A 25,630-nucleotide genomic window follows, 5' to 3' on the forward strand; every position below is an offset into this window, starting at 1 on the left:
GCCGCCGAGCGGCCGCCGGCAGCGCCCGCTGCCTAGAGGCGGCGGCGGCCCCACCGCCGCCGGGAGGACCCAGTCGCCGCCGCCGCTGCGGGCTCCCTCCGCGGCGGGGGGTGGATAGCGCCGTCGCGCCGCCGCTGCTCGGGCGGGAGGCGGAGAGGAGCCCGGCGCCGCTGTCCGCCGCGGGGCCGGGGATGGCGAGCCCCGCCGTGCTGGGGCTGCTGCCCCCCGTGAGCCCCCCCGCCGGCCCCAACCTCAACAACAACAACAACAACAACAACCAGAGCGTGCGGAAGTGCGGCTACCTGCGCAAGCAGAAGCACGGCCACAAGCGCTTCTTCGTGCTGCGCGGCCCGGGCGGCGGGGAGGAGGCGGCGGGCGCCCGGCTGGAGTACTACGAGAGCGAGAAGAAATGGAGGAACAAGTCCGGGGCGCCCAAGCGGGTCATCGCCCTCGACTCCTGCCTCAACATCAACAAGCGGGCGGACGCCAAGCACAAGTACCTGATCGCCCTCTACACCAAGGACGAGTACTTCGCCGTGGCGGCCGAGAACGAGCAGGAGCAGGAGGGCTGGTACCGGGCTCTCACCGACCTGCTCAACGAGGGCAAGGCGGCCTGCCAGGGCTCCCCGCACCGCCACCTCTCCTCGCCCTTCTCCGCCTCCTGCAGCGCCGCCGCCTCCTCCCTGGCCGCCGCCGGCGAGGACCTCAACTACGGGCTGATCACCCCGGCCACCGCCGCCTACCGGGAGGTCTGGCAGGTGACGCTGAAGCCCAAGGGCTTGGGGCAGAGCAAAAACCTCACCGGCGTCCACCGCCTGTGCCTCTCAGCCCGCACCATCGGCTTCGTGCGCCTCAACTGTGAGCTGCCCTCGGTCACGCTGCAGCTGATGAACATCCGCCGCTGCGGCCACTCTGACAGCTTCTTCTTCATGGAGGTGGGGCGCTCGGCGGCCACGGGGCCCGGCGAGCTCTGGATGCAGGCGGACGACTCGGTGGTTGCCCAGAACATCCATGAGACCATCCTGGAGGCCATGAAGGCGCTGAAGGAGCTGTCCGAGTTCCGGCCCCGCAGCAAGAGCCAGTCCTCGTCGTCCTCCTCCTCCGGGGGGGCCGCCGGGCCCGGCGGCAGCGGCACCTCCGCCACCCACCCCATCACCGTGCCAGGCCGCCGCCACCACCACCTGGTTAATCTGCCGCCCAGCCAGACCGGCTTGCTCCGCCGCTCCCGCACTGACAGCCTGGCGGCCGGCACCAAGGGCACGCCGTGCCGGGTGCGCACGGCCAGCGAGGGTGACGGCTGCCGGGTGGGCTCGGCAGCCGGCAGCCCCATGAGCCCCGGCCCCGTGCGCACCCCCCTCAGCCGCTCGCATACGCTTAGCAGCGGTGGCGGCAGGCAGGCGGGGAAGCTGCTGCCGGCGCTGGCCGGGAGCGGCCTGCCAAGCAGCCGCTCCATGTCCATGCCCGCCTCCCACTCACCCCCCTCCGCCACCAGCCCCATCAGCCTCTCCTCCAGCAGCGGCCTCGGCTCCGAGCCGCCCCCCCTGCACCACCCGCAGCGCCCATCCAGCGGCAGCGCCTCCATCTCCGGCTCCCCCAGCGATGCAGGCTTCATGTCCTTCGACGAGTACGGCTCCAGCCCCGGCGGCGACCTGCGACCCTTCTCCTCCTCCTCCACCGCCAGCAACCGCAGCAACACCCCCGAGTCGGTCGCTGAGACCCCCCCGGTGCGGGACCCTGGGGGTGGCACCGACCTCTACGGCTACATGGCAATGGAGCGGCCCCCGAGTGGCCGGCTCTGCTACCGGCCCTGCCCCGACGCCGCCAACAAGGGCCATCGCAAACGGACTTACTCGCTGACCACTCCGTGCCGGCAGCGGCCTGCCCCACCGCAGGTCTCCTCTGCCTCCCTTGATGAGTACACGTTGATGCGTGCCACCTTCACTGGCAGTGCCGGCCGCCTCTTCCCCTCTTGCCAAGCGGGAGCTTCCCCCAAAGTCACCTATACCCCCTACCCTGAGGACTATGGAGACATCGAGATCGGTTCCCACCGTAGCTCTGGCAGCAGCAGCACCAACCTGGGGCCGCTGGTGGTGGGGGGAGGAGGAGGAGGAGGAGATGATGATGGCTACATGCCCATGACCCCCGGTGTAGCTGCAGCCTTAGGGCAGGGAAGCCGGGGTGGTGATGACTACATGCCGATGAGCCCCACTAGTGTGTCTGCCCCCAAGCAGATCCTGCAGCCCCGGGCTGGGGTGGGTGGTGGGTCCCCTGGAAATGGAAGCAGCTACAAGACTAGCTCCCCCGGGGAGAGCTCCCCTGATGATAGTGGCTACATGAGGATGTGGTGTGGCTCCAAGCTGTCCGTGGAGAGCTCTGATGGGAGGCTGAGCAGTGGCGACTATATCAATATGTCCCCCCGGGATCCCCAGCACGGGCCCCAAGCTCCTTCCCTCACCCCCCCGGACTTTTTTTTCGCTCCTTCAGGGCACGGGGCCAGTGAGCCCACCAAGCCTGGCTGCTATTCGTACAGCTCCTTACCCCGCTCCTATAAGAGTCAGGGCCTGGCTAAGGACAGTGACCAGTATGTGCTCATGAACTCCCCAGGGAGGATGATCCCTGAGGAAGTGGTGTGCGGAGCGGGTCAGTCCCCTGCCGGCACCTTTGCTCCCTCCAGCCATACGGTGCCTTCACCCCTGCGGCACAGCCGGACCGAGAGCTTCCTGAGCCAGCGGTGCCAGCGTGTGGTCCGGCCCTGCCGCCTCTCCTTGGAGACCTTGCGGACGCTGCTGCCCAGCATGAACGAGCACCCCCTGCCGCCTGAACCCAAGAGCCCCGGCGAATACATTAATATCGACTTTGGGGATGCCGCTGTCTACTCTCCCCCCTCGCTGCCCGCTGACAGCCCAGCCTCCTCCCTGGGCTCAGGCACGGGGCAGAGGCGCTCCCCGCTCTCCGACTACATGAACATTGACTTTGGTTCGCAGTCACCCTCCCAGTCGGGCACAGTCTCGGTGGGCTCCCTGGAAGCGCTCTCACCAGGTTCTTCCTCCAGCACAGGCCAGCCTGACAGGCGCTACCTGAAGGCGGCCGTGGGGGTGGCTTGTTTGTCCAGTCCATCCGATGGTGGGGATTACACCGAGATGACCTTTGGCATGGCCACCACCCCACCCCAGCCCATCATTCAGAAGCCAGAAAGTGCCCGGGTTACCAGCCCCACGGCGGGGGTGAAGAGGCTCACCCTCTCGGGGGTGGAGGCGTTCATTCTTTCCAGCCCTCCCCCCGACCCCAACCGTGGGGCCAAGGTCATTCGTGCAGATCCCCAGGGGCGTCGGAGGCACAGCTCTGAGACTTTCTCCTCCACCACCACTGTGACCCCCGTGTCCCCCTCTTTTGCACACAACCCCAAAAGGCACAACTCAGCCTCAGTGGAGAATGTGTCCCTCAGGAAAAGCGAAGGCCTGGAGGAGGAGCAGGGCAGCAGCCCCATGTGCCGAGAGACCTCGGCCGGCTTCCAGAACGGCCTCAACTACATTGCCATCGACGTGGTGGATGGGAGCTTGGCAAACTGTGACAAAGCCAGGTCTAAAGCCAGGCACGTCCTGAACGGGGGCATCAACGGAGTGGAGACAAGCGCCTATGCCAGCATAGACTTTCTGTCCCACAACCTGAAAGAAGCAAGTGCTGTGAAAGGTGAGTAGCTCCCTCTGACAGCTATGTGTGCTGTTACTTACTGTTTGTGTTATCGCTAAAGTATTATGTTCTCTGAGGTGCAGCATTCTCCCTCCTGTCTTTCTTAAAATTCCCCAAATGTGTGCTCTAATAAACAGTCTGGGAGGAACTCACTCTCTTTGTATTAGAGAGTTTAATTTTGGGGTATTTAATGACATTTAAATTCTACTGTGCTATTTTGAGTGTGTACTTTTGGGTACCCCAGTAAAAGCTAATATTTGCACAGTTACTATGTTTGGGTTACTTCAGAGTTTTCTTATGTGAGATTTTTGAAAGTGTTTGGAAAATGTGACCAAAATAGTTTATGTTGATACAGCAGCCAAATAATATTTGAAATGTAAAATTACTGAGCTGAAAAGAGTGAGGGACATCAGACGACAAAAAAGAGTCTGGCTGTCTAGCTGGGAAGGTCAGTTGTAACAAAATGAGAAGGACTAATTTAATACCTTGATTTTCATGTCTCTTGCAAAAGTTTAACAGTAAATCATGGTGAGCATGAATTGTGATTTTTTTTTTAATCTTAAGTCAATATATGCATGACCTATTTCACATTGTTTTGCACATTTTACTTAAAGGCCTACCCTGTAGTGGTTCCAGCTGGCAGTTCAATCAGAATATGAATGACCAGTTGGTTGGCTTGTTTTTAAATGGATTGCAAATGCTCAGCCTTCAAAGACAAAAGCAAACATAAGAAATCTGAAACATAGTGTGAGAGAGAATTTATGTTTTAATTATGTAGCTGTTCCTTTGTTGAGGTGCTGGTTTTGGCTTTTAAAAAGAAAGACAAAGAAAATAAATTACCCCCAACCCAATAGAAATGCATCTCCTCTTAACAAGTGAGAAATTGTGTACAATTGAGGAGTACTAGTTGAGGAGGGCACAGAACAGAATCTGTCAAGGATTAAAAGTTAATGATGAGACACCATAGGGACTCTCTTTGCTTTTGCATTTATGCAAGACCTGGTACTTTAAACCTGTGTGTATATAGAGCTGTAATATATGTTTATAGGTCTAGCTAGCTGAAATGACATGTGATTTAGAAGTAGTTGCTTGGAGGTACACAGATATTGCTTCTATATTCGTAGTGCTGATAGAGGTCATCAGTTACAAGCAAAAAGTGACACTTTGTAGGAGCTATTTGCAGTTTTTTTTCTGTTTTATTAGCTAGTTGATTTTGAAGAAGAAAATATTTTCTCTTTTGATAGGAAGTACAGGAAGATGGAAAAGATGAGAGATCCACCGTTTGCAGAGCAAGCTTTGAACCTAATTAAGACGAGAGGATTGTTGAATGAAATGTCAAAGCTTTAAAGGATGAACGCTTACTCTGAATGACTTGGAGGGCTGAGGGCAGAGCATTATTTGCTAGTCGTTTTTAGTTTTGCTGAAGTCAGTTTCAGGATTCACATGGCTTGATTAAAAACAATGTGAATGCTGCAATTATTGGTTACATAGCCTTATAAAAGTCAGTCAAGCCTTGTAGTTCTGTTCCAGGACGCTAACTAACTATTCTGCACATTTCTTTGCAAACTGATTTTTCACAATAATTGATTTTTTTCTTGAGCTACCTACAACCCCAACTGCACACCAAGCCCGTGTTGGGAAAGAGCTATTTCCACAACATTCTCCAAACTGCTGACCCTAAGGCAAAGGGGGAAAACAGGGGGAGGGGAACCAGCTGCAGAGAAAACCTGGAGTGGATATGAGTGTTTTCATCATCCAGGCTAAAAGCAGGGGGAATAAAATAGTCAATCAGTGAGATCAGCAGGAGGAATTGACTCCTGTCCTTCTAATAAGGTAAACAAAAGGATAATGCAGTAAACGTAGCAATGCTAATTTGGTACATGGTATACAAAGAAGAAGGTTTAATTCTGTAAAATACTTGACAAACGGTGGTTATAGACTTGCCTTATTTTAATATTTAATTTTTGTATTTATTTTTCCTGTTTCCTGAGGAAGCTTATAAATGCAGACTACAATCAGAAGTGTTCTGGGTAAACTCTTTGAGATTTAATCTCTGTCTAGGAGGCAAAGCTATCCTCTCCACTATTCTATTTCCCTGAAAAATGTGTAAGCCTATTGCGCATAGTTAAAACTATTCCGCTCGGGGATTATTGTAGCCAATATCAGGGCAAGGCGGTAAGAAAAAACTTGCACAAACATCAACCAGCAGTGTTCTGGGTTATATTTTAAAAACAGAGTCTCATGTTAATTGTATTTGTGGCAGACTAACTAGAAAATTAATTGCATGGGAAAGTAGAAATAATTTTATCAGTATAAGTAGAACCAAGTCATTAACTTTTTCAAATATCCAAGTTTCTGTTTTGTTTTTCATTTGGATTTCACACTGGAGTTTGTTTACAGAACTACTACTGCCACTGTTAAAAAGATCACTCAGTTTTGTGCCAAAGCATTTAAATCAAAAAATTGTTATTTGGGAAATTACTAGCACTCTCATGTTTTACAAAGAAACACATATGCAAGTTGAAGAAAAATGTATTTTGAGCATAAGCAAGAGTAAACTCTGTTTGCTGTTTTAACACCATAGTAATTCAGGTAGATTTGAGAAAACCTAATTTAGCAAAATTAATTAATAGTTTGCATAAGAGAGAGCTTTTGCCATGTATGATCAACTTTGTTTACTTAGATGTTTGCACTTCTTTTGAATTTTGTTTTTAACTGTATTATCAGAGTTACTGAGTGGGAAACTTTACTTCTTCAAAACTAAAGAGAAGTTTGGAGCTATTTTAAAACAATGGAGGATGTACATTTATTTAATAACAGGATCAGGAAGACCTCTTCTAGAGATACAGGGTATACAAGTAAGCTCCTTGCAGTGGGTTTATCAGTAAATTAATATTTCTGTGAGTGCAAAATATGTGTAAAAAAAAATCAAATTGAATTCTTCCTAAAGGTCTGTAGCAATAGATGTAAATGTTTTCATGTGGTACTGTTTTAAAGTGATACAAATAATTTCCTTTAAGTAACAAGGTGGTTGGCTTTCATGTGTAGCTTGTCTTTGCTGTCAGTAACTTATTTCTGCTGTAGGGAATGCTGTACTTTTGGAATTCTGTGTCCATATTATCCTGTTGTGACAAGAGCAAGCTAGTACAACCAAAATAGCTGTCAAAACTGAAAAATTAAAAGATTGCTTTAAATGATCAGTTTGTTTAGTTCTGCTGTACTCTGAAAGCATGCAAATATTTAAGAGTGTGAGAAACACTTGCCTTCATCTGATATGTAAATAAAATAATACTGTTATGGTCAGTTGAAACTCTTGTTAAACGCTGATAATTAGCTAGTCTTTGTTCTAAAATTGGTTGCTTTTTGCTTAAAGAAGTATGAACTGTGTGTGGTTTCTATTATTTATGGAGACATTTGCATTATGTGAGAAAATGAGAATAAATTATTTATTTCAATGGATCTGTGACAGATTACACCCAAAAGTGATCTGACTTTTTACGGTGGATCTTAGCTCTACTGAATTCAGATGAGAGTTTTGCTTTGATTTCAGTGGGCTTTTACCCTTTGCACGTAATTCTTAAGTAAAATTCCCATTAAATACGGTGGTTGTTTTGCATAGACTTTGAAATAGGGAATTTTGCTTAATTGTGAAAACATCAGACTTGCGTGGGTTATCTTCAATTTTTTTGTTGTTTCTACAGCTAAAATGCTCTGTAACTTTTTAAAAGTTTCTAGTAGTCTAGTAGTTCTGATCTAGTTTTCTAAAACTGAACAAATACCATGTATAATGATGCAAAAAACTGAGGATTGTTTTCATCCTATTTAAGTTTCTCTTGTCTTGGTTATTTAAAGAAGACTTCATCTGTAATACATCTAGTTAAAATCGTAATAAGGTGATTTTTTTTTTAATAATGGTAATGAACCCCTCATTGTCAAATAGCTCTTGCTTTTGTGAGAGTTCTATGACTGCACCTAAACAATAAAAAGCCTATCTTAAGCAACTCTGTGTCTTTCTAATGGCATTTTAGATTATTTAAAGCAAAACTATTATTTCTTTTTTTTTCTTTTTTGATTACTTTGCACCGTGAATTATATTATTAAGATTTTTTTTTCTTTCTGATTATGGCATAAAGTTTTGATTCACAGAGCAGCATGAAAATGTGTAATTGCCTCTTTCACAAAACTTGTATTCATTTGCAAATGACTTGTTAAAAGTATTAAAACAATTATATGTTGTGTTAGAAATCTATTCATCTTTTAAAGTTTTTTTTTAGAATCAATTATTTGTAAATGAAGTATTTTCTCTTACTATTAAGTTCTGTGAAGTGGATTGTATGCATCAAAATTAAAAGCTGAAAGAGCTGAACTACTCTGAGTATCATACGTAGCTTATTTTTACCTCTTACGCTTAGAATTAAAAAAATGTACGTTCTCTTTTAATAACTGTGGAAATGTACTTCTTTTCTTTCAGATTGCATTTTACAAGTGACCAAACCAAAATGGTTAGGTCCAAATTTGACAGTACTATCCATGAAACACAAAATGCAAACTAAGTTTATCTAAAAGAAGCCTTTGATATTTTAAATTAGATTGATTATATGGATCTCAGCTTTTTACAAGCAGATAGAATATTAAAACATGTTAACGTGTATTAGACTTTTTTTTTTTGCTTTATACTTTAAATTATGTTTAGCCATACTGCTTGTTTAAAGAATGTCATGGTTACTTTGAGTCATTTAAGATAAATTGTTACAGACTAAGTTGAATGGTGGGTTTATTCTAAAATGAACCAGTACAGTCATTGCTCAAGGCAGAGGAAATGCTTAGGTTGATGATTGCTTCTGATTACTTGATTTCTTTCAAGATAGCTGCAGAGACTAACGTTTGCTTGTAAGTAAAATGGATAAAGGAATGTTCAAACAGAAAGAACATTAGGACATGTTTTATATGGTGTTCTTTTTTTTTCTGATAAGGAGAGAATAGTGTGGGTTTCTTTATACTTGATTTAGTATTATTCTTAAATAGCATTAATTACGCTGGAATCCTGAAGTGGTTTAAAAGTTGAAACACAACAAGCATTCACAGAAAAATTATGCTATCGTTAGGGGATATAATGAATCTTTCCCCCCTGCCAGTTACATTCTAGTTGAGGGGCTTCAAGGCCTAGCATTTTTCACAATTTCCTCAAGGCTTAGTTATCTACAATGTAGATATGCATCCATTTTTTTACTAGATAATAGTCATGACTACTTCAGCAGGATTCGTGGAAGTTTTAATACTATATTTATAAAGCATATATAATAGCCATATAAAGTGAGTATAGCAGCTTAGCTGGTAAAGTAGGGTGTGTAATTATGCAGGTTTCAGAACTACCTTTATTTTTGTTGCTGTTATTGTTGTTTCTTGTAATTTTTGCTTAAAAGTGATCTGTGTATGTCTATGGAAATCAGTAGTATCCATTGATACTAGAAGTTGGTGTGCTGACCCCAAAGTTCATGTATGTTTTGTTGGCCTGCTTGTTTAGTCTGTGCTATTTTTATTTTTTTTTTTAATTGAGTATGCGTGTGAGGGGTCAAGAGTGGCAGCCTTGAGAGCCAAGTTCAGTTAGGTGGTTGTCTTGCTGCTAATTGTTGAAATGGCTGGGTTTTGTCCTGGCTCCTTTTCAAAAGAAAACTTTTATTGTTTTTTTACAGTGGTATTTGTCTCATCTGGCTTCAGCTGTCCAAAATGTAGGCACCTAGCGTGAGGTGGTCATCTAGGTGCTCTCTAGAATCCACAGAAGTAAACAAAAGAGCCAGAGTGATTTGTCCTGTCTATATTTTAAATACCTGTTATAAGATGGCAGGAGTTTGCCTCTGTATTTGACTGTATCTCTGTCAGCTGTAAACGAAACTTAGATCACAAGTTTATATTGTATTTGTAGCTTTCATACTAAATTAGGTAAAATGAATCTTACCCTTACTTATAAGGATGTATTTGTATTTAAAACAAAAATTTTAGGATTAGACATTATAAAACCTGACTGAAAACAATGTAAAGGTTACCCACATCTTTATGGAGGCCAATTTACAAACAAAAAAAACATACTTAATTGAGTGTTAAAGTGATAACACATAAAGTAACTTTTGAGGCTCATTCAAAGACAGCAGTAGCGTGTAATCTTTGCTGTGCAGCCAGTTAAGACACTAATGAATACTTTCCTGAACAGTATGTGTGATTACAGTGACTAGTCTGCTAAGTTCAGTTAGATCTGCATGAAGATGTATTATTGCTTGATAGTATAAGTGAAAAATCGACTGCTAATATTAGTTGAAGAGAAAACTAGCAACACTGAGAGAAGATACTCAATCTGATTTTGAGAAATCCAGTTGAAAATCTACTTAAAAAACCAGCTAAAAGACTGAGGCCTGATACCTATCCAGTTTTTCTTTTCAAAATTTCTGTAATTTTTCCAGAGCAAATGCTTTCTTATTTTTTTAATCAGTGACGGTGGCCCAAAATTGTATACAGGGGTCTCTAAAACAAACAAAAAATCCAGTTCTTGTACACAGTGACACCCCACAAACTTTGTAAAGAACCGGATTATAAATTGAAAGTGGGGAAATATTTTTCCGAAATAACTTTCATGTTGTTTTTTAGAAAACACTTGATAATTTATTTTTTGAAATGCAGACTTTGGGGCAGGTGTAACTCGGTTGGTTGGAGCGTGGTGCTGCTAATGCCAAGGTCGTGAGTTCAATCCCTGTATGGGCTATGCTAAGGGTTGGACTATGTGATCTCCAGAGGTCCCTTCCAACCTTACCATTCTATGATTCCTTGCCTGTCTTACCTCAAATATAAATACTGTTAAGAGTGCATTTTTATCTTAGCAAACCAAACATAGAAATCATTAATGAAAAATCCCAACCCCAAACCTAAGCCCGCAACTCAGATCACGGTATGTACATTGCAAAATAGTAACGTAATAGCTTGATTCCATAGATTAGGAATGATTCAGTGTTTTGTTTACATTATTTGTCAATCTCTTCAGCATCCTAGAGGAGAACACTTCCTTCCTGGCAGATGGCAGCCCCAGGGCCATGCACCTGCCGTTACAAGCACTGCGCACTAGTAATCTACCCCAGCATCATTGTTGACAAAAGGCTAATGGTCGGAGACTGTCTGCCTGTCAGCCTAAACAAAATAGGAACATATTTGTCCTTCAGCGAGGGCCTGAAAGATCTTAGGAAGGGCAGGCGCGATGGTATACTAAAGAATTATAATGGAATTTAATTTAGACTTTGGAAGTGTTTGTAGCATGAGCCTCTGTTAAGATAATTGTGTTGCAGAAAGTGAGCTATGTCTCAAAGAAGGAATTTTCTGTTGCTCCGAAAGAGTGATCTCCTCGTTTGTATTTGGTGCTCTGTATAGGTGGTAAGAACACATGCATAATTTAGCTTTTGGTGCCATAGTAATCTGCAGGAGAGTCTGATGCGTTGCTGGAAAGGAGAGGTCCGCAGTCCTCGTGTAGGGTCAAGTCTTGTGCTCTTAGATAGGTCCAATACTGTGTTAAAAAAGTAAGAATTTCTCTAATTATTTATGGATGCTGTGTTTGGTGGTTGCACAATGCATTCCTGTTTCGGTCATTTGATTTGTAACGTTACATGTTGTTATTATGCCAGTAGGCCAGGATCTCTTAATTTGTCTTTTGTTAACTTTTCTTACGCATTTCTGTTTGTTTGCTTTTTCTGTTCGTTTGAAATGAAAACGGGAGATGTTTCTAGGGAACGCTACCCAAGGCAAGGATGTCTTTGAAATAGGCCAGGATGTTCTTTGCTAAATTTAAAAACTACCCAAATATTACCCAGAGTTTGTAGAGTATTAAGCAGGATTACATGACGCACAGATTAGACATTGTTGAGCAGCTTGTTTTTGTTTGAAGGGGTCAGAAATGGAGGCACTGGGGCTTTAGTGTAATGCCAAAATAGCAAACTTGCTGATACTAGAAACAGCAGAAGTTTCTTAGAAACAGCAGAACGTAGTGGCAAATTTTCCATGCTATACAATTTCTCCAAGTGATGCTTTAAAAAAAAATTATTTGAAAGTGCTGAGTAGAAGGTATGAAAATCCTTGTTCTGTTTGGTGCTCTCAATTTCCAGATCTGTTACACAATTTAAAGTAGGTGGAGAATCATGCTAGAAGTGAGACTTAAGATAGAAGACTTTACTTCTCTTAAGTCAAAAGCAAATCATAAATCATACGAGTAACAGTTGGAAAATTCTGTCAATGAAAAATGTTAAATTGAGAGGAATAAGATCTAAACAGTTTTAGCTTTGCCTCTTGGATTGTGTTCTCCCAGGCAACGTATTATTTAAAAACAGTGTTTCAGACAGTCCTAATGTCCAGTTTAACCTCTCATTAAACTGGGTACTGTTGTCAAACTAACGTATGGAATGATAATTTAGAAGATTTTATTATTATTTTGGAATAGGTTTTTGCTCAGCAGGACCTACTGAGGAATTGATTGAATAAGACATTCAGATGAAACTCTTCTAGGCGAGAGTTAGGTTTAACTTTTACCTTAAAATAGGAGACAGCATACGGTTGAATGGTTGCTTAAGAACAAGGAAGCAATAATGACAGTGGCTAAGTCTGCTTTTGTTGATGGAGATAAGCGAGATTATAGAAGGTATTTGCAGTAACTATCAATACTACATTTTTAGCATTATTTGTGAGAAATAAGAATAAACACATGGATGCCAGTGCCATCTGATTTCTGTTTTGCTATTATGGAAATACTTAACCTGATCAAACTGACTGCTTAAACTAGTTCTAACACACTAGAACTAATGTGTTTTCTTTAGTACTTGAATCATTGAGAAAATATGGCGAATTTCTTCTCTATTCCCTTACCAGTTTTTCTGTTGCTGATTTTTTTCAAAAACATTAGTAAAAGTTTGGTTTGCTTTTTATTTATGGTGTAGTAATGGTACTGATTGAGACAGTCATGAAAGTATCTTACCTGACCAATGCCAGAATAGATTCACAGAGATGAACAATTTCCAGTAAAGGCTTGCTGATAGTGTTCTTGAACAAGAATCTACCTGGGAAAGCCAGAGTACTTAGTTTCCTTTAATGTGTAGACAGACCAAGTCTAAGACCAAGTGATTAAACAAAATTGTCGCTGATATCAGAGGAAGACTTCTGGCAAGGGAATTATGAAATTTGGATCTGGAAGGTGAAGGTGAAATTCTTCTATAAGGCAGATCCATTCAGTTGTGTTGTAATACCATTCATTTTTACAACATAAACATTTGAAAATTTTTGTGGGTAGGTAGACTTACATCTTTCAAGACAGGTTTCAGCCTTGAGCGATTATTTGTGAAAAATTAGTGAAATGTTATCTTTAATGATACTGCCTTTTTAATGTAAGAAGAAAATGTATGCTTTTGTCTCAAAATTCTCATGAGCAAAATTTGTTAATTAAAAAACAGTGGTGATTAATATTAGAGGATGTGGACTCTGAGAAATCTCTTAGTAATAAAATCATTTACAGTTGATTAGTTTTGATCTTATATTATAAAAACTTGGAACATTTTCTACAAGTTTGTTTCCATCTGCAAATATAATTAATTAACGTGTACATACATGGAGCAGTAAAGTCACAGTAGCAGTCATAGAATTAGTGCTCTATGACTTTAACAATAATGACTGAGAAATGAGTATGGGGAGGAGCTTTAAGAATAAACGTCTATATGCTCCTGAGGCACAGAATGCTTGAGGGAGCTTGCTATAAACTTCAGATGGGAGTGCTTATGAACGTATAATCTCAGTATTCTCCCAGTTACTCTGGAAATATCAGATTCCAGCATGCGCAGATGAGTGGTAGAATGAGAGTGCTTTCTTCATAGAATTCTTCTATAGAGAGGTAACTTGTTATTACCCTGTTCTGTTTTAATCCTTAAATATCAAATTCTTATATAAAACCATCTTCTAATTTCAGCAATAATTGGTGTATTCTAAATAAGTAGTAGATTGTGTAGATACTAAGTAAAGAAGTTGGTAGTAATCAGTTGCTGAATGTTAGCCAGCAGGGTGATTTCCAGATATGAATATACCAATTTCTTTCAGTACTGAAAGTGATTTCTAGATCAGGTTTCTTTAATTTTTTCCCTTTGAATGTTCCATGAATGAATTGTATGAATGTTCCAGGGACAGTAAACTAAAAGTATTTTAAGATATGATGATATTAGATTGTGCATCTGTGAATGACAATAAAAAAGAGCCATTATGAAGTCAGGACTTGATAGCAGTGAAGGTGGTAGCTTTATTATTATTGATTTTAGTTGAACCAGAATCTGGCCCTTAAAAAATAAGTTGCTAGACTCCATTATCTTAATAAATGTATACTTGACTACCCTAGGAAAAAGAAACAATAGACTAGATCTTGCAGCTTGAATGAGCATGGTTAAACTGGTGTGCTCTAAGGCAGAGGGAGTTGGTCTGTGCTGTCAATGAGCTATGTAAGATGTTTAGATACCACACTGCTGTTTCATGGCATCCTAACAAAAGGTCACTTATAGAGTGCTCTGTGAGTCTGAAATTATTCCCCAAGACTTGAGGCTTGAGGCTTCATCCATCATGAACATGGCAAGCTTTAACTTGCCATGCTGGCTGTGTAGGCACTCTGTCATCATGTGGAGAGAAAATAATGTTTTCTACTCCTCTCACCCCTCATTAGATTTTTTTTCTTTTGTTGTAGCTTTGTAAGGGGACAAAATTTCAACCATACTATTTTTTTTTACAAAGAATTATTTACATACTTTTTATCTTGTAGACTCAGGCTTGTAATGGACAATTATTCCTTTGCCAAAGGATATAATTTTGTTGATTTCTACTAATAACATTAGTGGTGGTAGTGATGAGAGTTTAAAACATGTAACTTAACTCTTGGTCTCTGAAGGTGGGAGGCATGGGTGTGAGTGGACCTGGGTTTAGAAAGATGTAGAAGTCATACCTTTCTTTTCTGGGGACAACTATTCCTTACTTGGTGAAATTAAAATGGAAAATAGAGAGCTCTTTTCTGTGTAAGGAACAGATAAGTTTTAAATGTAAGAGACAACTCCTGGACTCTCTGGCCTGAGTGGAATGAAGTGTATACTGTTATCCTTAGTCAGGTATCTTAACTCTGAAGATGCTGTGAGTACTAAGAAATATTTCTTTGCTTAGTATTTGCTATTTGTTTGAGATCCCGCCCCCTTTGTCAAGCACAAATATTTTGTTTATCTCATTCAGGCGTTTTCCCATGTGCTTTGTAAAGAGCCGCCAGTATAGCTGACTCTTCTTCATTCTGCTCTGGAGGCAAAGTGCTATCACGTTCTGCAGAAGATTGCAGAGCAGAAGACAAATAGGTCTTTTATTGAAACTACTGGTTCTTTGTTGCATCCTTGTTTTGTTATTAAGTAAAATCATTACTTTTTTGAACGGTGAAGTAGCTTTCTCTTACTCCAGTGTATATATGTGTACATCTACTGCATGTGTACTGTAGCTGTGTGTGCATGTGTGTGTTTGTGTGTGTGTACCAGAGTAAGATTTTGTTTTGCTTCTACAGTCTAAGCGACGTTACACATTTGATAGATGTGAAGCACATTTTGGTATGTGTTACGAAAGATACTAATTACTTATTTTCATCCTATACAAACACAGCAAATTCTTACCTGGAAGCAGGAAATAAAGTGTATTTGATAAATGGCAAACTATTTTCTCGACAGTTAAAGAATAAGCACAGTGCTACAATGAATTACATTCAGTAATTGTCAGCTAATCTAGGAGCAGGAAACAGTTACAAGCTCTATGCTTTAGTTTAGGAAAACAATTAGAAAGATGGGGTACTTTTATTAGTTCAGAATATAGCATAGCTAAAGCTCTGACTGTAACTGTCAGAATGAGCGGTAGTGCTTAATGTCTTGTAAGTCTGCAATTCTGTTTCTTCATTGGGTCAGATGCTACTAGAGCTTTTCTTCCCTGACACGTGTATTTGTATTGATGGGTATGGTGGCACCTTTCTTAAAGCTTCCCCTCAGTCTTTGACAGAATTTCCAAGATTTTTCATATGGTGATAGGTATCTCTAGAGGAGATTTGGGGCCATTTCTCTTCTTGCTCATGAGCGGTCTTAAATGTCTTTTTGGACCATTTGTGACCACATCGTATTCTTCTGGAATCATAATAATAACTTGATTTTTTTTTTCTATTTAAATTAGCTACTAGAAATGAGGACCTCTAATACTGTATAAACTGCCAGCTCTGAAATGGTCTGTGAACTGTAATTTTGAAGTGTCTGGTATAGAGGAACCTGTCATTTATAGCTTGTTCATGTTGGGTTTATATTACTGGTTTTATGGAAATGTTTTCTGACTTAAGTGTTTTTGTCCAACTTTTATACCTGCTGTATAGGAAGGCATTTCTGTGGTCTCTTTTGTCTCAAATGTGGGTTGAATCTGGATTATTTTGCTTAGAGACTTTGGATAGCTGTGGGTGAGGCTGAGGCATCAAACTGGAAAACATTTTTTGAGTTGTTATGCCTTTTATTAGTGCTCTAAGTTTGTTTGTTTGTTTTTCCTGCTTGTAAACATGTTGTGACTGCTGCAGAGAAGTTTGAGTATAACTGTTTAGCATAAACTGATTAGGGTTATTTACAAACCAAGGGAGAATGTTTGAGAGCGGATAATTCCACCCTGTTTTTCCTTACAGATCTTGTGGAATTCAGCTGGGCTGGGCTGTGTCTGATGGACACAGGAGTATAATTATTGGATGGAAAGACATTCTTTTTGAGGCCAGTTTATCAATGACCACATGACTTCAAAATCTTAGGGTAGTATTAATATATGCATTCTGCAAGTAGAGTAACTGCTTATTAGAAAACTGAGTGAAGCTGCTTAATTCCTTCAGTGTTGCTGATTCCAGTAAACATTATCTCCACTGCATATTAAGGACAGGTATTCTTATTTTATTTTTCAGTATATATGTGGGTTTTCTTGTCTAGCCAGAGTTGTTATATAGAACTAATAGGTTTTTTTCATCCTGTAGACACCTTGTTTGCTCCTCATGATGCGTACCAAAACACCCTTTCAAATTGAGGTCTAGCTTCCATATGCAGTAACTTTAAAGGCACCAGTCTTCCCAGTACTGACCTGTTGTTGTGACTGATATATACCACTTTCTCTTCCCAGACTATAGAGGGAGCCTATACTCTTAGCATAAATGGAACAGCTACCTTCTGGACAGCTAAAGTTTGGTGAGATGAGTCTTACTGTGTTTAGTCCATTTTAAGAAAGGTCTTGAAATGAGACTGATGTTTTCTGTGTATATGTATCAGCTGGATATAGCTAAATATTTCTGCCTGACCTAGACTGTACTCTCTCTGGTTAGTTTATGATGTATTGTACTTGTTCAGTAAATGTGAAATTAAAAGGGGTTTGTGTTTTCTCTAGCTATGCAGCTGCTGCACTGTTGACTGAACACTTTTCAATATGTTTCCTGGTCAGTCACAATACATGAAATATGCAAGGATATTGTGTCCTTAAAATTTTGAAACAAACTTATATCTTAAAGGCATAGGCACCTCTGGGGAAACATTTGTATTTTGCAGTGTATTTCATGTACATTGTCTGTGCCTTTCCTTTTCTGTTCTTTGGAAAGAGTGTTTCTGAAATAGCATCCTAAAAACCTCATCTACTGTACACTATCCCACAGGAAACTCTGGTTCTTTATTGTGACTTCCTGAAATGTTCACAACACCTACTGTGATGTCCTAAGCATCTTTAAAATGCTGGGATGCTGGCAATGGGGAAAAAAGTACATGCAAGTCTTCAGTCTCACTGAAGTCTACGGGAATTCTCTGCATAGCATTGGTGGGATTTGGTGAGACTAGGGGCAAACTTTGTCGAAGTGACAAAGATGTTTTTTAATCTGTTTGTTTTATAGAAACAGTCCAGGTAATACAATACAATGGTAAAAGGTGATTGCTACAGTTGTATAGTCATGTGGTCAGATGTATTCCTGTAAGTAGAATGTATTTTTGAAAATACGAGGTACTGGTGAACCTTTTAAAGAAAAGTAAGTCTCATTGGTTGCTTATAAGCATATTTACACTCTAGCAAAACAGACAAGCCATAAAACAAAACAAAACAAAAATGCACGTGTGAAGAGCACCATGAGATGAGGAGAAAACAGAACTCTTGAAACAGTAGAATACAGCTTTGTTTATGTAAATATTTAGTGAGAGCTCTAGTAATTACAGAATAAAGTCCATAATGTGCTCTGGAGTTAGCAATACTGGACATAAATGATAGTTTTTTGCCATTCTAAAAAATGTTTTTGAAGCTTTGAGAAAATGTTATGAAACTACACTGTGTAAACAAACTTTTTTTTTTTTAACCTAGGGAAGCTCATATATCTTGTACTTAAGGTTTCACAGTTAGACAACAATGAATATTTTGTTTTTCAAGCTGAGATTTGTTGCATGTCTTAGTATTCTTACATGTGCCTTAGAGTAGGTAATTTGACATTTTATATTCACATGTCTTAGTTACCTTTCTTAAAAGTGAAGATGCTTTGGCATCTATTTGGTCTAGCAGAGCTGATGAACATAGGCTTATTTCAATTTATGTCTCCAGGTAGCTGTTAGATAAGGAGGATTCAAGACACATGCAGTGGAGCTAGGAATAGTCTCATTCATTCAGTACAACTTGGGTTTCTTGCTTGAGAAAGAAGTAAAATGTGTGTAAGACAGAGGTTATTATTCTGCATACTTTCCTCCTTCACAAATTAGTTTATGACCTTTTTATTAGTTTATGTTTCCAGTTCTTAAACTGGTGTTATGAGGAGATACATTTTAAACATCAAAATCACTTTTCTAAATAGTTTAGTGAACTTCCCCCCCCCCCCCCCCGCTTTCAAATGGAGTATCAGTTAGCCTCCAGGTGTGATACAAGGATGGATATTTATGATTCCAATGTGCCAAAAAAAATTCCTACCCTTTCATATATTAACAAAACACTAGCTTCTGTAGGCAATACAGTCCATATCAGCTTCAGAAAGAAGGGCTGCTTCATCTAGATAATAAATTCAGAGAACATTTTAAAGAAAGTTACGGGTACCCTTTAAACAAAGTCTGTTTTTAAGAAATACAACATAAAAAATAACATTTTTTAGTATTTCTCATAAATGCGGTTAATGCAAGGGAGAATACAACCTAATTTCCAAACAAAAAAATTAAAAGTGTATTCTGTGAGTGATCCTTTTGCTTTGATTACTAGTTTTTTTTTCCTGTTTATTGAAAGAATAATATGAAAAATCTGCTGAGGGATAATGTTAGCGAGAGAATGGCTATTTTCAAGGCAACTCTGTGGCTGGCTAAGGGATGATAGGTATTAAGGCTATCATACTGACAAAAGGCTAAATTTGTGAATCTACCTTCAAGACACGGTGCCATGTTTAGCTGCCAGCAAGCATACGTCCTAATGAGGCTGGTGAGAGCTTGTCCGCTTGTCTTTAACTAGCTGGCTGGACTACTTTCATAAACGTTGTCTTGAAAGATGACCATGGCCCCGGTGCGTACCTGCGAAGAGGGTAAGACTCTCTGGTTGATCTCTGTGGAGGTATTCTAAAGTATTTGCTTAAACTGAATTCTTTTGGTTCAGGGAAAGATCTGTCTCCCAAATCCCATGTCTGTACTGTGGGACCAGGAGTATTTTCTAGCCCTTGGGTTCGTGATGAGTACTGCCGTCACGCTCTGGCTTCATGCCGACAAAGAGTCTGTGTTTGCATGATTTCCCAATCCCCATCTTGTTTCCTCATACTCATCATGGGGAGTGGGGGGCAAAATCGAGCCCCAGAGGGCAAGGGGGGAGCTGCTGAGTGCTCCAGTGGGTTCCCTGGCTGCTGCCCCTGGTCTGACAGATTGGGGCTGCAAAGCTGTTGGTGGAACCCCTCCTGCCTCATTTTGGATACAACTATAGTGTTTTTGAATGTCTTTGGTTATGACTGGTTTCTCTCTGTATAAAATTACTTATAAGGCTGAATTTTGACTTTTTCTTTATATGTTATAAAGATTATATTTATCAGGTTCTATGGTTGGATGTAGCTGGGTACAGTAAAATACATAAACGTTTATAAAATAGCAACTCTAATGCTCTAATGAGCAGAGAGAGAGCTAAAAATATATTTGACCAGCTAGCTATAAGATAAGTTTGTAGTTCAAAAAGTCAGAAATAATTCTCCTACAGAAGTATTTTAAAATCTTAAAAACAAACAAACAAACAAACAAAACCCCCACAATCACAGATCTAAACAGGTTCTCATCTTTGTATTGAGAAGTGCATCCCTGACAGCATACTAAACCTGGTGGTTCCTGGTGGTTAGGTTTCACAAGCCAATGACCCTCTGTAACTTTTTCTAAGCGCAACAGAATACAAAATGTATAGAATTAAAAATTCTGTAAGAAAACTCTTAGCTTTATTAATGATAATATTTTAGTTTCTTTTTTTTTTCTCTCTTTTCATAGGGAATTTCCTTTTCCTCCCTTTACCACCATCCATATATACCATGTAATAATAGACTTTCCGTCAAAGCACTAGAAACCTTTTCAGGTAACATACAGTATAATTTGCTTCTCTCAAGAATTCTGCAGAAAATGTTGGCCAGTTGTACAGAGCCTTTTTTTCTCCCAATTTTGCTGGATTGTGTAGAAATGTTTGGTTGCTATGTTCTTCAGTGTTTATACTGTGCTCTCAGATTGTAAGATAGGAAACACCCGTATGGGAAAGTTGCGGTTCCTGTTGCTGAGTGTCTCAGTTTCTCAATATGTAGAATAAATGAAGGACATTGTGCGATGATATTTGGCACAAAGACTCTTAACTGTACAGAGTACTAAGACTTCTGCATTATTGGGGACATTAAGCTAACATGTTGAAAGTTCAGAACAAGCAAAAGGAAATTATTCTTCTCACAGCATGAAGGTAAGGTCTGAAGCTCCAGGCTACAGAATGCTGTAAGTTTCCATGAGGGGAGGATAGACACAGTGGGTCCTTGATCCACGTGTTATTGGAGTCTGGATGAGGATTTGCGAAGTATCTCTGTATTGTCTTGTTCTTACACTATTGCTTAGGCTTCTGCTTTTAACCACATGTTGGACTTGGGAAACAGGGCTAGAGCAGTCTTTAGTCTATGTCGGTATAGCTACTCTGGTGTTAGATTGTTTATTTCACTTTATGGTTTTTGATATATTTTTTTTGGTCTCTTCTTCCTGGACCATGAAGCTTGTGACTTCTTGCCCAGCTTCAGCTGTCTTTCACTCCTCTATGATTAATTGATTCACAAAAGTAATAACCAGAAAGAGATCTAGGAAAGCATTGATACAAAATAGAAAATCATATATTAAAATCTTTTTCTATTCTGCAACCAGATGCTCAGAGTTGTAAGTGAGGATATGACAACAAGAGAAAGCAGTAGGAAAAAGATCATCCAAGTTTCTTTTTCTTTTTTTTCTTTTTTTTCTTTCCTTTTTCTTTTTTTTTTTTTTTTTTTTTTTTTTTTTTTTTTTTGTGGCTCTAAGACTGGGTTGCTTGGTATTCATTTATATCATATCTATATCATCCCTGCCAGATTCCTTCCTTCATTCTGCATATCTTTCTTCTGCACCAGAGCAAGGAATCTTCAGCATTTGTCTGCTTTAACAAGGACATCATGGCTCAAGGAGGCTCCTTCAAGAAACATCTTTATGGACACATATCCTACAATGAAAACCTAACAGCTGTAATAGTCAACCTAACTTTTAGTGTGTGACCACCCAGTGAGTTTAGATGCTGGGTTAGAAGCATAAATGAGGCATATAATGCAAGAAATATTTCAGTCTAAGTGACAAGGAGTCCAAAAGTCAGTTCACAAAACAGGTGGGTAGTTGGTTGTGAAAGATGAGGAGAGCTTTGTGTTTGAAAACATGCCACTCTGAAGATAAATGTCTTTCTTTAGGATGGAGGGATGCTGCAGTCTCCATACAGACTTTGTAAACCTGAAAGCTCTTTCGGTATTAGGTGCCTAAGCCCTTTCGTCAGTGATTGAGGTAGGGATCAAAGAGTGCCTGGAAGAAGTAGTTTTTATTCCCCTAATCACAATATTTCAGTGGCTAGACCACTCACCCAGTACTGACCAGCAACCATTACCTTTCTGCCTGAAAAGATATACATCCTCTTTCTCTCCATTCCACCCTTAGCATGTTTTAGCCTTACATTCTTCAGCAGAGTGCTCTCATTCTTCCTTACTGAAGCAATTTTTATGGAATAATTAGATAAACCATTGTAGTGGAAAGGCAGAGTGAACATGACTTCCCACAACTTACATGAGTCTTTATCCCTGTTTCCATGAATATTTAAATATTTAGTATGAGGAATTCTGAGTAATTCTTCGATTTATTCACTGGAAAACATTACTTCTCTCCCTCCCAGGTGTGAGAGAGAAAAGGCATGCTATCAGCTCTTTGAGAGCACTCTTAACACTGTGTGTTTAGGCATGTGGATGGCTGCAAACTCCACCTACACAAGCTCTTCTTTCTTGTTAGACCTTGTTGCCCCAGTTAATGACCAGAAAGGTATAGGAGGGGAACAAATGGTATGTAAAGGTGTGTTTAAAAGAATATGTTCTCTGCTCTTAAGATGAGTACTAGGTCATACATCTCTCAGATTCTGTGATCTTTCATAACTCTTACTCATTTGATCCTAATGTGGGTATATAAAATAGGGCAGGTGAATTGTTGCATAGGAGTGCCTGTTTTTTTCCATTTCCCTATAAGAAGCTAGTCATCCCAGCTCCTCATAGGGTGTCTAGATCAGAGATGTAGAGGACATTGTGGATGCCTGAAGTTGAGATGAGTATCACCTAATGTATGTATGCTGCAGAGGCAGACATGCTAATCTGGTTGTTTTGGCTGTGTCTGCAAGGATGGGGTTAGTAGGTTGTACAATGTATTAGTCACAAATCCCTTCCTTCCTCACACTTCATCGCTTGCAAGGTGTGTTGTTTTGCAAAAATTCGGTCTCTCATAGGAAACTTTCAGCCTCATTTTGTGTGCAAAGCAGTGCTACTAAAGTTTGCTTGTTGCCATTAGCTGTTCTTGGGAAGACTCATACTCTCTCACTGCCAGAAGGATCTCTAAAAAGCAACCCAACAATCTGGTTTTGCGTCTTTGTTGATAAAGAAATAGTGTGATGGCTTGTTAGGTGGGAGGCAGTTACATTTGCATGGTAGTGGCCACCAACCAAGGACATCATTCATTTTTCCACGATGGCTAAATCCTGTACAAGTGAACTGTAGAGTGGCTCTTTGGCTGGATGCCATAGACTAATCTTTTCAGTGGCATATTTCCTATATACTTTCCACATCTACTTCTTTGTGTTCTGTCCACCTTGTAAACTCCCAGTAGAAGACCAAAAGGACTAAACCTTTTTTTCTAATGTTTTGTTTGCTCAGAGAAAGCAGCTTGACTTTGTTTAATTTCATTTTACATTTTTAAACAGTAGTATACTCTCGTTGCAAGGGAGAGGGTAATTGAACAAATTTCACATAATTGTATGTTCTGGGTTTTTTTGTTTGTTTGTTTGTTTGTTTTGTTTTTTTTTTGCTTATTTTATTCCTAATCGGATTAATTCACATCTATACAAACTTGTTTAATGGTATACAGTGGCTCTGAAATTAAGAGGTGTAATAGCAAATGCATTAAATTAACCCTGGAAAAATGAGCATGTCTAGTTTCTTAATTTCAAATTTAAAGTGCCTATTTTCGTTATAATTGATATGGGAAATGCATTTCTGGATCAGCACTTTAGCTATAAATTCATTATAATGGCATTTGTAAGTTTAGTCCTTTATTTTCCACATAATTACATTTTAATGTTTAGTTATTCATACTACAAAATCTATGAGAACCTTGACAAAATGATATTGAAATGCAAATTATATCGAATTCTGAAATCAACTAAGCGTAGCCCTCACTGTCATGTGTACATCTATTGTAGACTCGGTTGCTTATGCTGTAGTGAAAGATGACAGTGAAAATAATTATGATATGTGTGTAAATATATGGCATTAAATACAACTATCCTTGATTTTAGTATCTTTGGATGAAACCTGATACTTATTATGAATTGTGGGAATTTGTCCACACCACCAGCTGAACATTTTAGTGTGTGTGTGTGTGTGTGTGTGTGCACTGGGGGGAAAAAAGAAAAAAAAAGTAAGTGCTGACAAGCAGCATCTTTTTCAGATGATCTGGTGGTTTGTTTCCCACTTTAGAAGATAATATCTTTCTCCTTCTTTATATTAATGCAATTCAGTGCATCTTACCATTTTAACTGTTTCATCCAAGACTTAAAATTACTGTAAAGCTCATCTTAATGTAAGTAACCATATCCACAACATTTCTTTCTTTGAGGAAATTCAATAATTTTGTTACTGGTTGTGAAGAACCTATATTGACCTGGTACCCACTTATAAATTCATAAAACATCAAGAGCTTCCAAATAACATTCTGTACTGTTGCCTGGTGGAATAACAAACCAAAACAGTATAGTTAGTTAGTGGCAACATGTCTCAAATTCTGACTAACCATGACTTGTTTTGAAAAAAACAAAACAACAAAACAAAAACCCGAAAACATGTCATCTTAATTTCATGGTTTAACTTGTTTATCCCATCAAACTTGGAGGTATTTTGTTTTGGGTTCATATTTTTCATGGACTTTTGAACTGTTGCACCATACTGCTTTATGTTTTGCTGTGAAAAGTTGCTGGGGCAAATGTTTTACCTATGGTGATGGCCAAATGCTGCTTTATTTGGTATAATTAGTCTTACTGAAGGGAGTTCACATTCCCTGGAATGACTTGTGAAGACCTGTAGGTAAACACGAGTTGTTCTGTTAACCTTGGTAGAACTACCTGTGTGCTTAATACTAAGTATATTATTCAGTAAATTGCGCAGTGATGGTCAGAGCTAAGTCAGGATTTGGCTCCTGTGGTATATGCTGGGGAGCAGGAGGGTTGTGCTCTTACTGGGAAGTTGGGCTGTGTGTGTTTTCCCTGCATCTCTGCCTCCCATTAGAGAGAGTGACTTTGCAACGTGCATGTATCCACGTGGGTAAGGAAGCACTTGGCGACTGCAGTTCAGACCATCTCCCACTGCTGTAGGTACCACGTAGGCGCCAGGTTATCACCGCTAGGACGCGTGTTGCCTTTTCTTCCTCCTCAGAGAGGTGGGGATGCCGCCTGCCTCCCCCCTCCGCTCCTTGCCTGATGCTGGCTGTTCTTGGCACAGGGGAAGTGTTGCTGGGGTGCAGCGGCGTAATCCATACATATGCTTGTAAACCTATCTCCCGTTGCGTAGCTGGGCAGGTACGACGTGCCTAACTCGTGCGAACTGGTGGGTAGTTGGAGCCGTGCAGCTGCCCGGCTGGCTGGCCTGCTGGGGACGCTTGCTTTTTCGGGCTGGCCAGCTGCCTCGCCTGGAGCCACGCTTTGCCTCCAGGTGCCAGGGTCAAAGGCATTTCCCTGTGGACGGGATTCGGTTGCTTGGGCTGTAGCGTCTAATGGCCTGGCCCGAAGCCTACAAATGTGGATGTTCTTAACCTTCAGATTCAGTTATATCAATAGGATTGCTCTTCCAGGAAAAGTTAGTTAGCGGGATCAGAGCCTTAATCGATTTGGCAGGCGACGTGGGGAGGGGAAGCAAAGGGACCAAGCCGTGGAGTGATTTGCCTGAAGTCACAACACAAGCCCGGAGCAGAGCGGGGTGTTCCGAGTCCAGCGCTTCATCCGCTCTGACGATCGCGCTGCCAGTTGAATAAATTTACTGGCTATGAATAACCAGCAACATGTTTTGCCATGAGCCACATGAATAGCTGTTTCTGTTTGT

General features: G+C 41.0%; 1 protein-coding gene across 2 annotated transcripts in view; it reads left to right on the top strand.

The window, feature by feature from the left end:
- The first annotated feature begins 133 nt into the window (after nucleotides 1-133).
- The window catches only part of IRS2 (insulin receptor substrate 2), a 31,362-nt gene continuing 5,865 nt past the window's right edge, over nucleotides 134-25,630 (top strand). Inside the window, exons 1-2 of one of the 2 annotated variants that reach the window (XM_062566785.1) lie at nucleotides 134-3,690; nucleotides 4,935-7,719. In XM_062566785.1, coding sequence (XP_062422769.1) covers nucleotides 192-3,690; nucleotides 4,935-4,960 — 3,525 coding nt within the window. In that variant the 5' untranslated portion in view covers nucleotides 134-191 and the 3' untranslated portion in view covers nucleotides 4,961-7,719. Of the gene's footprint in view, nucleotides 3,691-4,934; nucleotides 7,720-25,630 lie in introns of those variants that run through there. The other variant, XM_062566786.1, reaches the window with a different exon arrangement.

The sequence above is a fragment of the Rhea pennata genome, chromosome 1 (genome assembly GCF_028389875.1).
Source record: "Rhea pennata isolate bPtePen1 chromosome 1, bPtePen1.pri, whole genome shotgun sequence".
NCBI lineage: Eukaryota > Metazoa > Chordata > Aves > Rheiformes > Rheidae > Rhea > Rhea pennata.